Here is a 16,620-nt window from a genome sequence, read left to right as displayed (position 1 = left end):
TTTTATTACTTAATAATTTTATTATTAAGGATTATTATATATTTAATTTTATTACTTAATAATTTTATTATTAAGGATTATTATATATTTAATTTTATTACTTAATAATTTTATTATTAAGGAATATTATATATTTAATTTTAATTATTTTACAAAGTTTTTCGTATTATTGTATTTGCACTGTGCGCGTCGCCAAATTTTTCATAAATGCATAAAAATCCGCAGACACTGCTATTGTATTTACGACTATTCGACGATTACCAACAGTGACTACTACATCGAGGATTGTTACATTAATTATGCCTATTAATAATACCTGTATACGCAGAATTCAGTGAATTGTATCGACACTTTTTATTAATGTTTCAAAAATTAACAAATAACCGAAATAAAAATTTTATATTTGGAATCCTCTCTCTTTTCCCTTTGATTTGTTGGCCAATCCACCATCAGGGTCTTTCGAAACTAAAAACGAACTGTCAATGTAAAAATTCAAAAATTCTTGGAATTTGTTACAGTATTTTTCATTTATGCAGTCTCTTTTAATTAATTAATGTATTTATAAAAAGTCCAAGTGAAACAGATGTTTTGAAACTTTGCTAAATGATAAATGTGTGTTCAGCAATTTATGGGGCATTTTTCTATACAGAAGTTTATGGAAGAAAATTAAAGGAATATTCCCGATATTTTCATCATAAATCTTAATATCATAACAAATTCTTTCTCTCTCAATTGAAACTCTCACTCAAACGATTTCACCGAAATTTTACGGATAAATAAATAGGAAGTCAAATTTTTAAAACAGCCCATTGTCGTTATGAAAATATATCCTATATATTATATAATACAATTCGAATACTATAATAAAAACTTTTTGAAAAATGTTTCTAAATTAAAATGAGATTTAGAAGAAAGAAGCTGAACGTCCAAAAATTCGAAAACTGCGAACTATGTTTTCCGCTAACGATCTGATAAATTAGACAAACAAGTTTCATAATTCTCAAAGAAACTAGCCAATAAAGATTTGCTGACTACTCGTTTACAAAACTAAACGATTCCTTTTTTACGCATACGAAAAATAATTTTCTTAGAGGAAGAAAAAATAATTGGTATTTAATTATTTTTTATCCTGGATGTTTTATTTCATAGTCATTCTTCAGATCCGTAGCAAATATTTACCAATCTATAAGTGTTAGATAGGAAATAAAGAAATATATAATAATTGATAAATATCAGACATAGAACACTAATTGATAAATGTCAGACATCTTCGAATAAAATGGGCTACTTTACAGTTGTTGCTGTTTTTCTTATTTACTCGTATCTATCTTCTTTCAAATCATGCAGGTAATAAATCAAAGTTGTATACTGAGGATTGAAAATCGTTGTTTTTAATTATCATTGTTTACATGAATTTCATTCATGTATGAGAAAGATAAAAATATGAAAATATGCAAAAAAAAATCTGAATTTGATATAAATCATGCAGCATAATGTCAACAAAAGATTTATGTTTTTTAGTTACGTCGTTTTATATGTATTTTTTTTAAATCGACGTTTGATCCGATAATCGATAATTGATAACGATTTAAGCCGCTATTTTTTTATATAAGATAATGCCACCTGAGAATCTACTGACATATATATATATATATATATATATATATATATATATATATATATATAAAGCTGTAACAAACTTATATAAAGCCATGAATTAACTCGTAGTTGCTTATTGTATCACCTACGACAATGCTTAAAAGATATATTTTCTGTTGGGTGCTGCCAGTAACTTTAGGAGTACCTCTTATAGGGCAACAGTATGAAACAAACGAAATTTCTAACGCAACATTTATAAAAGTTTTAACACCCGTAAGTATATTTTGTTGGTAATTGTATTAACTGTATTAATTAAAATACATTCCGGGCAAGAATTTCATTATTTGCAAGAACGTTGTACAATTCTTGAAACAGCAGTTGTGTTTAAGAAATATTATTTATACAGAAACTATCAGAATTATCATTACAGATATCTTACGATATAGTAATCTTTCCAAAATTTTATCACTTTAATGAATTTAATTATTTTATTATTTTAATAAATATTACAAGTGTAATATTACAATTTTAATAAATTTACAAGAGATTTATACTGACGTAAAGTCAGTATAGGCTGCATAAATATTAGGTTTATGTTGGATGTTATTTTATCTGTATACTACAACGCCAGTTTTAAATCTATAAGAAGCAAATTTGTTTTGAGAAGTTTGTCCATTATATACCTGTATATTTCGCCATCGCGACATATTTGTTGAGATAATACGCAAATATTAGTCTGATATATACGCGTCGTGGACGTATATATGCAGACAAAATTCAATATAATAGTAACAACAGTTTCTCGCTAATATCTTCGAAATTAAAATCGCGCAAGGATTAGTGAAAAGCTGTCCAAAATTTTCATCGCAACAATATATTTAAATCTCATTAAAATCAGCGATGCGTACCATTTTATTCGCAGTTTCCAATTCACTCAAATGAATGCGTGCATTTTTTTTTTTAGAAAGATAGAGCGCAAGAAGCGGGTTACGTAGCTGAAACTTACGAAGTCATCACACATGATCGATATGTTCTGCAATTGGATAGGATTACTGGATCAAAGAAAAGTCCTCCGTCTAACAATAAGCCAGCTGTACTACTTCTTCATGGAGTTTTAGATTGCTCGGCAACATGGCTTCTGGGAGGTCCCAAAAAGGGTTTAGGTCATTATCAAATCACATATTTTTCTTTTTTTTCTTTATAAGACAGTCCTGTAGTGGCAAACAAAGTGATTAAAATTGGTATTTGTCTATGTGAATAGCATTAATTACAAACATTAGTTATCAATTAGACATTTCCTTACTAATATTCTAATTTTAAGATGTACGTATGTTACATGCATTGCTGCACTTTTTAAACACAATTCCATTTTATGAAGTTTTAAATTATCTTGTGCTGTTTGCTTTCTAAACTTTTCTCCGGTCGTCACTGTATATCGCACATTTCGTTCTTAAGAAACGACAAAATATTATTCATTATATTCTGGTATAATGGACGAACTTTTTTGAATATTTTCTCCCAAACTTTAGGTTTTATATTAGCAGACCAAGGATATGATGTATGGATGGGCAATGTGCGCGGCAACAGATACTCACGGAAGCACTTAGACTTGTCTCCTTCACACTCAGATTTTTGGATGTTCAGGTATAACTGGAATAATCGCTCGTTGAGATTTATCTGCATTTTGATTTTGATCAAGTCATTTCATTTTGATAACATAACAGTTGATTCGTTCGTACAGTTGGCATGAAATGGGATTATATGATATCCCAGCGATGATCGATCACATTATCAACCACACAACGCAAAAGAAGATCTTTATGATAACACATAGCCAGGGTAGTACGGCATTTTTTGTTATGGCTAGTGAAAGGCCAGAATATCAGGAGAAAATAGTCGCTTCTTTTCCAATGGCACCGGCAGTCTTCATGTCTAACACAAAAAGTCCTCTTTTCCAAGCGTTGGCCCCTCATGCTAACGATATCAATGTACGCTTCAAAAATTAATTTTACTATTGCTGATAATCATTAAGATTAATAGTTACTAAAATTTCCAATTTTATAAAATTATTAATTACCAAAATCGATAATGAAACGAAATTACTAATTTTAACGTTAGATGAAGCATTTTTGCATTTTTCATCTTTTTATAGTTGTTAGCGGATTTAATAGGTATGTATGAATTTAAAGCGTCCAACAAACTTATACAAATGATTGGAAAAAAGGTTTGTCGTAATCCTTCTTTGCAACCGTTGTGTAAAAACATCATATTCCTATTTGCTGGTTTCGATGAAGAACTTAATACGGTAATCAAAGGCAAATAATAATGTATTATTAATTAATGATTATGCATAATAGTTTTCGATTGAACTTGATTTTAATTTATAGGATCTATTGCCTCTTATCCCACAATATGATCCTGCTGGTGCGTCTGTTAGACAATTCGCACATTATGGTCAATTGATTCATTCAGGTTAATATTCAATGATCAAACATACAGGTTAATATAGTAATTTTACAATTTTCTTTTCACAGTACATTCTTTTCTTTCACAGGCAAGTTCCAGAAATTTGACTATGGCGTTGTCGGTAACATAAAAAAATACGGCCAAAAGAATCCTCCTGATTATAATCTTGGCAATGTCAAGTTACCAGTGTATTTGTATTACGGCGCCAATGATATGTTTGTTGACGTTCAGGTTTGTATGATGTTTTTTGCGAATCTTCAATTTGTTCCAAATTTTTCAATTTTTTCCTTCGTTTTAATATTTCCAGGACTTACATCAGTTGTACAAATCATTGCCCAATGTTCAGAAGTTTTTATCCGACAATTTCGCGCATCTTGATTTTGTGTGGGGAAAGCATGTAGATACTTGGGTATATAATAAAGTTCTGGATCTTATGAAACATTACAGAAAATAAATATTATTTCGTGCAAGTAATTTGCATTTAATGTACGTTTTTATATTCAATCGTATCAATAAAAATATGAATGTTCATAAGTTTATTTTTATGGCACTTTTATTACAAAATCTTATCGAATTCTAGTGATTATGATCAATGACTGTGTCAATTTACAAAAATCAAAAAAACATTAAATATTTGTTAAATATTTCTTTATATGATCTAATGAAAAATCCTATGCTAACTATAATTTGTTAATTTGTAAGTTCTTGAATTGTTTCTTCAATTCTGAACTTAGTAAAAAAGTAAAAAATATTTGTGACGAATGTGCATATGTACTATGGCCGAGAAATAACACAACTTATACATATATATATGTATGTATAAGAATTATATACACATACATAGAATTACATACACATATACACTTAATGTTTCACCTAGCGGTATGTATAAGAATTATATTCCTTTGTAAATTTACATATAGAGGGCACATAAAATTAATCTAAAACTGTCATTAAAAACATACACCTTTAATAATTAATTTTAAGCTTTCAAAGTAAATAAATGATTAATATTAGAAAAACAAAATCACTTTTTCTTATTTTCTAAACAATTTATACAAATTTGTTAATATGTAATTTCGTATAATGTACAAAAATTTCATATAATTTTTTAAATAATTATTATTAAATTATAATTTATATATTTATTCTTGAATTGCCATTGTGAGAAGAATATTAGCCATATCCCAAATATTATTAACTTTTATATCTACCAACTGTGATAATTTTATAGCAATAACGTCTATCGTTTCACTCTTTACATATAAGAAAAATGTCCCACAAAGAATTACAGAAGCTCCTAAAAATAATACATTTGATTCTAATGCCATAAGACTCCTCTTCTCTTCTATAGTTCTTGCAATATATCCTTGGATTAAACATTGCAAATGGGAGTATAATTTCTTTCTCTATAAACACATTTGCTTTATTAATGATATTAATGTTATTTATGATATAATACCAATGTTCTAGAAATAGTTTATTAATAAAATTCAGACCTGCAGATAAAATAAATCCAATAAATCTATAGTAAGTTCTTGCATCCTTGGAGTGTCCTTCAGGCCTGTTGCAGCCAGTAGAATTTCTATGCAATTTAACGGAGTATAAAGTGGCATTCTGAATCCAATAGTTTTAAATACCTTAAATTCTGATGAAACAATTATCTTGCGTGTATATACAGATTTTTTATCTAGGCGTTGTAAAATACCAAGTACCTATATATTATACAAAATATTAAGATACTATTATCGATAAATTCAAAATAAAAGTGTGTATATATACTTGCGGTATTTTCAAGTTGTTTAAATGTGAATTCATTTTATATGCCAATTGTAAGCAGGACATGAGATACAATATTGAATGACTTGATATGCTTTTACAAATTTGTGACCAAGAACTTTGCGTGCCATCAGTTTTTTTATACATTTCCCAGAAATAGTTGCACATAAATTTATCATATAAGTGAATAGTAATATATCTAATATCTCGTTCTAAATGAAGATACTCTGTTATTTTATATATTGCATTGACAATAGGAATTGGTACAGCTGAAAATAGTATTTAACGAATGAGAAGTTTGTTGTTAATTAAAGTCTAGTAAAGTAGACACAAAGTGGATGAGAATGAAAACAAAGGGTTACAGTTTTGAGTACAACAAATTACCTATATATGGCATATAAAATTCGTCCGTAGACTTGATTAATTTTTCTTGTACTTTAATGATTAATTGAAGTTCTTCTAACCATTCGTCAAGTAAAGGCTCTGTTTTAAATAGACATTTGTTTCAAGAAGATTTAGGTTCATTATTTTCAATGTCAAATGTCTATATTTGTTTGTCAACATTTTCATTGATATTAAATTATACTAATTACCAATATAAGAAATGTCCAAGTCCATTTGTTCTTAGAAAGATTCTTGTCTAAACACTATTGTTATTAAATGTTAGTCAATTAAATTTTACACACAACAATGTTACCTTTGAAAGAATACATAAAATACTGTTTAAAAGAAGCTAATTGGGTAAATCGTAAATCACGTGATACGTTTCGCGATATATCGAAATCATGTTACTAAAATTAAAATTAAAATTAGATTTTATTTCGCATATTGTTAAAGACGAAAATGTAAATCATATGTTTCAAATATATAACGAAATTTTATTCAGTATACATTCAGTATGTACATTTTAATACTTTTGATTGATATATTTTATTCTACGTTCATGCCTTCATTCTGATATTGTAACTCTGTTAATAATAAAGGCTCGTATGTCCATTTTGGAAACACTCGTTTGTATAAGTTCATTAAAATCGTATCCTGTGACTTCAGTTGACCATTAAATATACATTTCATATGTCCGTGCGTACCTAGATAGAAACAATATATTATTTTTACTATTCTTTTTATCTAATTTTTACATTAATTACATCTTAATTAAATTAAGAATTATTTACCTAATGGTTCTTTTATATGTCCTCTACGACCATATTTCGTTCGTAGTTCAATTGGTTTAAACCAGTTTATATCTTCTCGATGGAAGAACATAAATCTTACAACCGCTGATCGTTTATTCACTTTGTACGGATGGCCGCTAAGAACAACTCGTTTTACGACTATTCTGTTTGGATTTGCAGACAATACACTGCCAGTTGCAATTAATTCCTATAAAAATGGATCATAACTTTGATAAAAAGTATAAGCATAAATAATAAAAGCATAGAGGCAATCTTTCGTATATTCTTCTTACCAAAGATTTATTCAATTTTTGTATGTAACACAATACTGGACACGGTGGAAAAGTAATTGGAGCAAACATGCTCGCTACGACAGTACTCTCTGGTCGAAAATATCGCTCATTCTGAAATATGTTTCTATACTTAGCAATAACATATAAGATATATTGAATCTTATAAAGTATAACACATACTTTATGTTTGTTCCCATTTGTGTGTTGACTAAATATTGGGCAGGCGGTGAATCTTCTAAATCCACATTGAAATATCAATTTTTCTTTAGATTTTACTGGTTGTGGGCTAATATTGGTATGTTTTAATACCAAATTTAAGACAGACATTTTATGTTCGTTTGGCAATAAACCAAATACGATTAATGGATAATTCTCCAATGCAGAGAACGTGATAAAAAGATCCTGTCGTACATTCATAACGTGAATTGTGATATACCAGCCAGGCTAAAAGAATAAGTACTCGTATAATTTAATTTAACATTAATAAATAATTGATTTTTAATTAATCAACTGTTTATAAACATACCATAGCACCTTCTATTTCCTGAGATTCTTTAAATATACGCTTTCGCGTTCGATCAAAATTTTCAAATTGAAATATTCTAGCGTAATCAGTAGGAAGGTTTTCTTTTAGATCCCACGAACTTGTTCTGAATGACTTTAGTCCACGATACTTCTGAAATCTCTGTTTTGCCAGCATATCTTGAGGTGTATCCACTTCGTCAGGAAATTGTGCATCTAATTTTGCATCTGTATTTGAAATTTGTATATTTATATATAAATAAAGTTCCATCATTAGTTAAGTTATGTATGTATACATGTATTTTACAAACATACGCTTGAATTTTTCCATTGTTTCTTTCTCCTCTGTCATATCGATATGTTGATCGTACCGTTCATCAGGAACTTCGGACACAGTGATTGTCTCGTATTCTTCCTCATCTTCTTCTGCCTCTACTTCGCTATCTGCTTGAGACTTTGCTTCATCGACAGACATCTTGTCTTCCGACTCATCGTCCGAGCATTCGCTCAATTCTTCTACAAAATTACATTATTTTACATATACATATATAGTAATAAATACTATATATTTCCACTATGTATTTAATTTATAGATTTAAAAAAAAATACCTGCATCCTCGTCAGGAATCCAGGCTGCTTGGTATTCAGAAGTTCCTTTTGGAACTCTCTTTAAAATTTTTCGTCTCTCGGTCTTAGCTTGAGCTAATTCCTCTTCTGTAGGCCAAGTTTGCTCAGCATCCATAGGATCAGGTATATTTTCACTTTCAAGAGATTCCTAAAGAAATAAACAATTTGTGATCGTTTTTAAAGTTTCAAATATTGTTTTACTTCGATGAAAAATTACTTGTCTCTTTGGATCTGCGCATTCGAGAATTCGCACAGACGGTTCTTCATCCATCGTATTATGTTTTCTTGATTTTTTCTCCACTGGATATGGATCTTCAGGAGCATCAATTTGAGACATTTGGAAATCTCCGAATCCAGGTATGTGTATCAAACCATTAACTGATAGTGGAACGTTTCTAAGATATCCCGAGATCATAAGAGTTCCAACATCCGTGGAATTCTAAATAAAATGAAATTTAATTGTAAGTTCATGTTTTTATTATTATATATGTTCATTGCATTTATACCTACTTCATTGCATTTAAATTTTATTTCTTCTGCTAACAAATGAGCTCTTTTGTTCCTATAAGATACAGATCTTTGTTTCTGAGTACCAATGCGCCGTAAAACATTAAAGGCCTCAGTAGGAGTATCTAATTGAAAAATTTTCTCCTCTGGAAGCCATTTAGAAATTTCAGATTGTACGTGATTTTTAAAATCTTGACGTTTCTGCAATAAAATCCATGAAATTAAAATTATATTCATTTGAAATATGACAACAGATAAATCAGAAACACAATACCTTTATCGGAAGACTTTCAATATTTGTAAGTGCTACTATAGGAGTAGTCAAACCTTGAGCAACACAAGGCATAATAATTTCTTTCCCCCAATCATCAATTACTTCCATTCTAGGACTGCTATTGGACTGATTTGTAGCAGACGTGACAAAAAGAATGGTTGTAGCAATTTTTGCTACATCCAATGTGGCAAATAGATTACCAACTGGTGGAATGACAATGGAAAATCGTTGTTTGAATCTAGGTATACTGTTCCAAAAGATCAATAATTAATATTTTGTATTTTTTATTAGCATCGTTTATCGCCACAGTGTCGTACCTTAAATGTATTGTACCGCATGGGCTGTTAATTATATTTGCAAAATCGTCTGCTTTTGTTATTATTGATAAGATACTATCAATATTTAAATCTTCTTGCAATGGAATAATGCACACGAGAATAGGTGCAGACTCAGAGCCTCCCAAATTTCTTTTTTGCTGCAATACTTCCTCTCTCTTCTTCTTTCTAATTTGGGAAGATTGATGTCTACGGGCATTCTTCCCAAGATTTTTAGTAGCACGTTTTGATAAAACCTTTACTCCAACTTTTCCTACATTATGCAGATATTGGAAAATATAGAAATCAATTGAATATTAAACTATTAATTAAGTAATATAAATTCTAAGGAATCGTACCTTTAACATCGTTACTTATTGAACCTTTACTGCGATGTCTACCTGTTTTATGCGGTTTGTTAATTTGTTTAAATGTCCCAGGTCGATGTACTTCTTGCTTTGTTATTCCCATTTTATTTGAAAGTATATGTCTCGTCTAATTAAACATCCTTATAACGAGTCAAACATTGCGTATAAAACACGTGTATTCTTATATATTTTACTCTCGAAATTATAGGGACATTTAACGTCTATCAAATTTCTCTAGTAACACACTAATTAATTTAGGATGTAATATCTTATTTAATAAAATCTTTCATTGTTCTAGAATTGTACAAAAGAAAATATAAAAACAGTCATACATTTTTTAAACGTCTACAATTTTGAACAAAAAATGTATTTTATTGTTTATATGTAATTTCATTAACATTTTCCAAGTTGGTAGTACTTGCTAGTTAAATAATAAATAGGAAAGATAGGAAAGGTTATAACTCACGTGCTTATTTTGAAAAAAATTTTCGAGCAGTATCCATAATTTTTCACTTTTCTGATTTTAATTCCTTTTACATAAATGTACTAATATAACGTATAAAAAATGCAAAATTTAATGATTTATATACATTTAGGATTTAAAAGCGTATGAATGAACGTAAACTTTTACGTTTCGTTTAATGAAAATATTAGAACTGTTTAAATAACAATTGCAATTTTAATAACAAGTATTTTAAAATGGGACGAAAAGCTAAGTTTGATGATACAATCGTTCCAAGTGGTCGTGGGAGAAAAGCAAAGAAACAAGGAGATCCAACATTTCCAAAAGGAATATTAGGTATGTATAATTAACTTGCTTATATGTATTTTACAAATATACTTATTGCTTGCGTATATAAAGATCAACTATATTTACTCAGTGAAAGAAGAAAAAGAATTAAGTCATAGACAGAGGCAACGAGCAAGAAAAAGATTGCTAAAAAAGCAAAATTTAAATAAAAAGTTAACTAAGTTAGAGAAAACGAAAGGCAAAAAGGAAATAGAAGATACTCTAACCGAAGATGTAAGTTTTCTTCTTTTCTTTTCTGTAATTAAGTCACATATAGATTGTTTCAGATCTCAATCGTCAAACTTTATCAACATATTTGGAAGGTCACAAAAAATGTTATATGTATCATGGGTCAATGGATTTTCGTTTTTAAGATATAAAAGGAAGTGTAATATAAGCCATAAGTAATCAGATACACTAAAACTATTAAACTTTTAATTATCGATAGTATGAGAAATGTACTACTTGTTATAAGTTAATAGAAAAAATCAATAACCTTGCTAATATACAGAGAATGACGTCCATGGAAGCATGTTTACTTGCATGTACAGATAAGACAAAAGATGACCATCATGAACAATTTGTGCAAATCAGTCTAAACCAGTATCAATCACTGTAAAAAATAATTTGAACCAAATGATAATTATTAAAAGTTAAGTAGCTTCAGTATATCTAATTACTTATGCTTTGTACTAATGGCTTTCTTTTCATATCTCAAAAATTAAGACGTATCAGCTTATGATGCATTTTTTGCTCATATTGCATAACACATTGGCAGACATATTAGCAAAGTTTGATGCTTGAGATTTGGAACATCCTATATACACATATAAATATTTATAAAGTACTCATTTTCATTAGAATGTCAAAAATGTGACAAAACAATTAAAAACAAATAAGAAAAAGAAATGTCTTAAAAGGCAACTTAAAAATAATAATTTAAGTCATGAAGATGATCAAATGCAGTTCAACAGTGATAGTAATATGTCTGATAATGAAGACGTAATGCGAGGTGAGCAACAAAAAATTAAAAAAAAGAAATTACTAAACAATGATACAAAAGATGAAATTGATAATTACAACGACATTGAGGAATATGAACAAAATGGAAAAATAGATAATGAGGAAATGAATCAAAATGAAGATACAGATAGTTCTGATAATGATGTTGATCTACTTCCTATTGAGAAAGCAAATAAAAAATTAAGAAAGAAACAAGAAGAAGAACAGTGAGCATCATTTATTATTACATTAAGCTTAATGTTTAAACTCTAATTTTACTTTTTTCTTGATTAGAAAATTAGCGGAGGAGGAAATGCATGAAATGACCTTGCAACAATCTGTCTTTACCTTTCCCACTGAAAAAGAACTTGCAGAAGTTACTAATTTAAAAGATGTACAACAACGTATAAAAGACGTTATCATGGTATTATCCGATTTTAAAAAATTGCGCGATGTAAATAGGTATGCTTCTTGGGATTAAAAGAAGATTGTTTTATGGAAGAATTTCAGGAAATTTTACCTTTTTATGTTTCTTAAAGATCCCGTTCCGAATATATGGACCTTCTTAGAAGTGACTTGTGTACATACTATAGTTATAATAATTTCTTGATGGAAAAACTGATGCAAATATTTCCACTGGATGAGCTATTAGAATTTTTAGAAGCAAGTGAAGTCCAGAGACCTATGACGATACGAACGAATACATTGAAAACACGTCGTCGTGACTTGGCTGAAGTATTTATTGAATGATACATGTAACGAATATTTTTGGTATCTGTTAATTTATTATAACATTGATATTTTAGGCTTTGATCAATAGAGGAGTTAATTTAGATCCCATTGGCAAATGGACAAAAATTGGATTAGTGATTTACTCTTCGCAAGTCCCTATGGGTGCCACACCAGAGTATTTAGCAGGACATTACATTCTACAAGGTGCATCTAGTTTCCTACCTGTTATGGCTTTGGATCCCAAAGAAAATGAAAAGATTCTTGACATGTGTGCTGCACCTGGAGGAAAGTCATCGCACATAGCGTCACTTATGAAAAACACAGGTGTAATCTTTTCGAACGATGTAAATGAAGAAAGAATAAAAGCTGTTGTCGGCAATTTTCACAGACTTGGCATCGTGAATTCGATCGTTTGTACTTATGATGGACGAAAGTTACCATCAGTAAGCATTAATGATACATATATGAACATATTGAATGTATGATATAATTAAATTTTTATTAAAATATGTATCTTTTAGGTGATTAAAAGTTTCGATAGAGTATTGTTAGATGCACCATGCACTGGTACTGGTGTTGTTTCAAAAGATCCCAGTGTTAAAACAAATAAAGACGAAGTAGACATACAGCGTTGTTGTACATTGCAAAAGGAATTACTTTTGGCAGCTATAGATTGTGTCAATGCACGTTCAGAATCCGGCGGAATTATTGTTTATTCGACTTGTTCCATTCTTCCAGAAGAAAATGAATGGGTCGTTGATCATGCCCTTAAGAAACGTGATGTTAAATTAATACCAACTGGATTAGAATTTGGTGCCGAAGGTTTTACAAGCTACAGACAGTACAGATTTCATCCTTCATTAAAATTAACTAAACGATTTTACCCACATGTACATAATATGGATGGATTTTTTGTAGCAAAATTAAAAAAATTCTCCAATATTATTCATAAAAACAAAGATGCAGAGGAAGAAACTTTGATAATTGATAATTTTTAAGTTAAAATAGAATGAATTAATATTGTAATAGCTACAATATTTGAAAAAAATGCTATCTAAGTAATTTAAATATTTTAAAAATATATAATTTGTATGTACAGATTTTATATTTTACATTAAATTTTATATAAATTACTTCTATTGTTATAATATTATTTTTCAGATTATACATTACTTGTAGATCGATTAAAAGAGTGAACAATTATTTAGTCATCATATAAAATAGTCGTTAAATATTTATATAAATTTACCAGACTTTTTCATTAATGGAAAAATATACTCTTTAATTCCTTTTCACAAAGTTTTTTTACATCTTCTGAAATAAAAATTGTTATTCTCATTTATGTAATTCTAAACTGAAGATCAGTAGATCATAATAAAATAAATACATAATCATGTATATATATATATGTATATATATACCTTCTATTTCCATTATACTTGCACTTTTTTGTTGAATAACTACAAAAAATTCCCTTAAGTTCGATAACTTTCCAACGACCCAATAATCGCTCATAGTTTTTATAATAATTTCTCCAGCTTCTTTTAATCTAAAATTACAAAAAGAAAGATATATTTTAATTGTAAAATAATAAGTTAAAATGCTATTGTATTATGTACTAACTTATTTGTATCATTATATATATCAGTGATAACTCTCAATACTTCCGGTGTTGTAAGGACATTAGAGCATCTCCTGTTATCTGGATGTATTGTACTTTTATATGCTAAATTAAGTTTATTGAAATATAGATATTTGCATGATTCAGAAGAAACTGTTACATGTTTAGTACATTGTTCAGCAACTGAATTAACAAGTGTGGTTAATTGCGGACCAAGAAAGCTGTCCAGACTTTTAAAGAAATCTATTAACAAACTTGTTTTACCTGTAAAATAAGCACTCCAATTTTATGTCTTTTAAAATGTTTACTTCATTATTTAAAAAAAAAGAAGAAAAGGGAAGATACTTACTATCAACAAATAGGCATATTGTAGCACTTAATGCTCTATAAACAACTAAATACAGTGACACTGGTTTCGTAGAATAATTAATAAATACTTTAGGAGATTTTCCGATTAAACTTGGTTCATTAATGCTAGATGGACCAGTGACAAATCTAATAAAATTTATGTAACTTATTATATTGTTATAATATAGAATATTTAATTATTTTCTAACTAGTTAGCATGTACTAACTTTCCATAGTGAGTGGTTGTAAATGGTGAAGGTGAATTTCTGGGCATTGAACCCTCGTGTAATTCTTTTTCAAGATGAGCTGGCAAAAGTGTACTTACTAGATAATTATAAACTACTTGCATATCTTCTGGCTCCAAACCACTCCTAAATAATGGCAATGAATATTAATTCTTTAATTGTTATATATTATAGTGGCATAACAATATTTATATTACTAACCACACAACTTGATCATTGTAAAGAAATGCAGTGTATTTTACTTGAGAAAACATAGCTTCTACTAGATTCATGAAACACTGAACCCGTAAAAATGTTATTTTATCAAGAGGTAAGAATTGTAAGCCTTGGAAAACGTCCAAAATATCACTGTTATTCAACTTTAAAGACATTAAATACTGTAAAAAATAAAAGATATTAGAAATTATATTAACAAATATACAAATTGTGCATTTTACAGATTTTCCTTACCCTTGAATAAAAATGTTCAAGTTTATGTTTTAACAATGTTATAGATCCACATTCAGGTTCATTAATGATAGTATCAAATGATCCCATAAATAGTCTAAACATAACATATGCTTGTTTCAATAGAGCCTGACAAACACTGCTAGAAACTTCATCATATTGATATTCTGTATACTTATTACCATCTTTCTCCTTCCATATATATGGTACACCAACAATCTATATAACAATTTTTAAGTATTTGTGGACATGATTTCAAATATTGTATATAGTGTTTTTATATGAATCGTTTATTTTGAAAGTGGCATAAGTGGTGGAATAAGTGGCATTCTGTTACTTATCTAAACTTTTATCAACAAAATCTTAGCGATTTTTAATTGCTTTGACATTAACTGCAAATTGTTTTAAAATGAAAAGATCATGTAGAATTATAATTAATCTAATCACTAATTTGATTGTTTTGAAAAAGTGACTCAAGCCACTTTCAAAACAAGTAATTTATATACTTTTCTTAACAATGATAGAACCTTACCATTACCATCCAAAAATTTGGTTCTGGTTGATAATAAATTTGACGAGTTTTATGTGTGTGACAGTAATCGCATGGTTGCCCAGGATTAAATGACCTATAAAAGAAAATTTCAAATGCAAAAACATGACATCAACACTAAACATCAAGATAGAAATTTTAGAATTTTCAAAATATATTTATGCTTACTGTGCAAATTTAATAATTGCTTCACTGAGCCCTATATTTTTAATCTGGACATCTAAATCTTTTTCTGGATAATAATAAAGAATTTTTTTTTCTTCCTGCATAGAAAACATACAAACACATGTAATTGTATATAGAGTATATACGTACATAGAGAGTAAAAATTATGTAATTTTTTATGTATAAATACTTTTCTATTGATAAATTTTAATTACTTGCCTCCCCCTCTTTCTTTGCATACGTGCCATTGAATATATAAAAATGTTCTAATGTAACCTCTGTTTTTGATGTCATTTTGACAATAATTTAAACAACAAATATTCCGCCTCTTTGTTTTTATTTAAAACATAAATATATTACTATGATAATTTGTTAATTTAAATATTTATTCAAATTCTCCTAGTTGAAACATTTCAACCGACAAATAAAGAACAATCCTACAGACATCTATTTTATGTTATTTTGAAAACTTAATAGATGTTGAGATGGCAGCACGCTTTATTATCATGTGATATATATAATACCATACTGTATGTATATACTTCTCAACCTCAAATATATATACATGTATATATATATATATATAAATTTTATACTAAAATTGATTACATACTACTTATTAGCTACATTTATTATCGCTTTTATAAATGAAAATTTATATAAACATTCATATTTATGAAATAAAGATATAGCCACTGAGATATTTACTAATATACTAAGATAGTAGAGAGATATTTCTTTCTATTATTTTCAGATATGTAAAAGATCGATATAATACTATTATCGAGAATTTTAT

General features: G+C 28.5%; 5 protein-coding genes across 9 annotated transcripts; 2 read left to right on the top strand and 3 right to left on the bottom strand.

The window, feature by feature from the left end:
* The first annotated feature begins 1,719 nt into the window (after window positions 1-1,719).
* Window positions 1,720-4,599, top strand: LOC122529722 (lipase 3-like). Its single transcript, XM_043656109.1, has 8 exons — window positions 1,720-1,872; window positions 2,564-2,762; window positions 3,129-3,243; window positions 3,341-3,587; window positions 3,752-3,904; window positions 3,987-4,071; window positions 4,154-4,296; window positions 4,373-4,599. Exons 1-8 carry the CDS (start codon window positions 1,753-1,755, stop codon window positions 4,517-4,519), a joined length of 1,209 nt encoding a protein of 402 aa, XP_043512044.1. The 5' UTR covers window positions 1,720-1,752; the 3' UTR covers window positions 4,520-4,599.
* A 611-nt stretch (window positions 4,600-5,210) lies between these two features.
* LOC122529724 lies at window positions 5,211-6,615 on the bottom strand. Of its 2 annotated transcripts, XM_043656110.1 has the most exons (5): window positions 6,438-6,615; window positions 6,229-6,327; window positions 5,848-6,113; window positions 5,565-5,780; window positions 5,211-5,474 (listed from the first exon to the last, which is right to left on the bottom strand). In XM_043656110.1, exons 1-5 carry the CDS (start codon window positions 6,460-6,462, stop codon window positions 5,211-5,213), a joined length of 870 nt encoding a protein of 289 aa, XP_043512045.1. In that variant the 5' UTR covers window positions 6,463-6,615. The 2 variants fall into 2 exon arrangements, with proteins under 2 accessions (XP_043512045.1, XP_043512046.1); XM_043656111.1 differs by lacking the exon at window positions 6,229-6,327.
* Window positions 6,616-6,701: 86 nt separating this feature from the next.
* Window positions 6,702-10,133, bottom strand: LOC122529719 (pre-rRNA-processing protein TSR1 homolog). The gene is made up of 12 exons (XM_043656103.1): window positions 9,916-10,133; window positions 9,560-9,830; window positions 9,243-9,489; window positions 8,972-9,169; window positions 8,679-8,900; window positions 8,444-8,609; window positions 8,150-8,350; window positions 7,839-8,062; window positions 7,493-7,756; window positions 7,313-7,423; window positions 7,020-7,227; window positions 6,702-6,932 (listed from the first exon to the last, which is right to left on the bottom strand). Exons 1-12 carry the CDS (start codon window positions 10,025-10,027, stop codon window positions 6,775-6,777), a joined length of 2,382 nt encoding a protein of 793 aa, XP_043512038.1. The 5' UTR covers window positions 10,028-10,133; the 3' UTR covers window positions 6,702-6,774.
* Window positions 10,134-10,368: 235 nt separating this feature from the next.
* Window positions 10,369-15,074, top strand: LOC122529720 (probable 28S rRNA (cytosine(4447)-C(5))-methyltransferase). The gene is made up of 7 exons (XM_043656104.1): window positions 10,369-10,723; window positions 10,806-10,948; window positions 11,576-11,943; window positions 12,011-12,178; window positions 12,256-12,451; window positions 12,523-12,891; window positions 12,970-15,074. Exons 1-7 carry the CDS (start codon window positions 10,624-10,626, stop codon window positions 13,444-13,446), a joined length of 1,821 nt encoding a protein of 606 aa, XP_043512039.1. The 5' UTR covers window positions 10,369-10,623; the 3' UTR covers window positions 13,447-15,074.
* LOC122529721 (vacuolar fusion protein CCZ1 homolog) lies at window positions 13,517-16,308 on the bottom strand. 4 transcript variants are annotated; one of them, XM_043656106.1, is made up of 10 exons: window positions 16,044-16,308; window positions 15,828-15,922; window positions 15,642-15,735; window positions 15,113-15,328; window positions 14,864-15,039; window positions 14,645-14,788; window positions 14,419-14,564; window positions 14,072-14,333; window positions 13,870-13,997; window positions 13,517-13,759 (listed from the first exon to the last, which is right to left on the bottom strand). In XM_043656106.1, the coding sequence occupies exons 1-10, from the start codon at window positions 16,116-16,118 to the stop codon at window positions 13,710-13,712; spliced, it is 1,386 nt and encodes a 461-aa protein (XP_043512041.1). In that variant the 5' UTR covers window positions 16,119-16,308; the 3' UTR covers window positions 13,517-13,709. The 4 variants fall into 4 exon arrangements, with proteins under 4 accessions (XP_043512041.1, XP_043512040.1, XP_043512043.1 ...); XM_043656105.1 differs by having other exon boundaries at window positions 13,517-13,762; window positions 16,044-16,307; XM_043656108.1 differs by having other exon boundaries at window positions 13,517-13,762; window positions 16,015-16,306.
* Between the last annotated feature and the right edge of the window lie 312 nt (window positions 16,309-16,620).

Source organism: Frieseomelitta varia, unplaced genomic scaffold (genome assembly GCF_011392965.1).
Source record: "Frieseomelitta varia isolate USP_RPSP 00005682 unplaced genomic scaffold, Fvar_1.2 scaffold_305, whole genome shotgun sequence".
Taxonomy (NCBI): Eukaryota; Metazoa; Arthropoda; class Insecta; order Hymenoptera; family Apidae; genus Frieseomelitta; species Frieseomelitta varia.
This window is presented reverse-complemented; position numbering and strand designations above follow the sequence as displayed.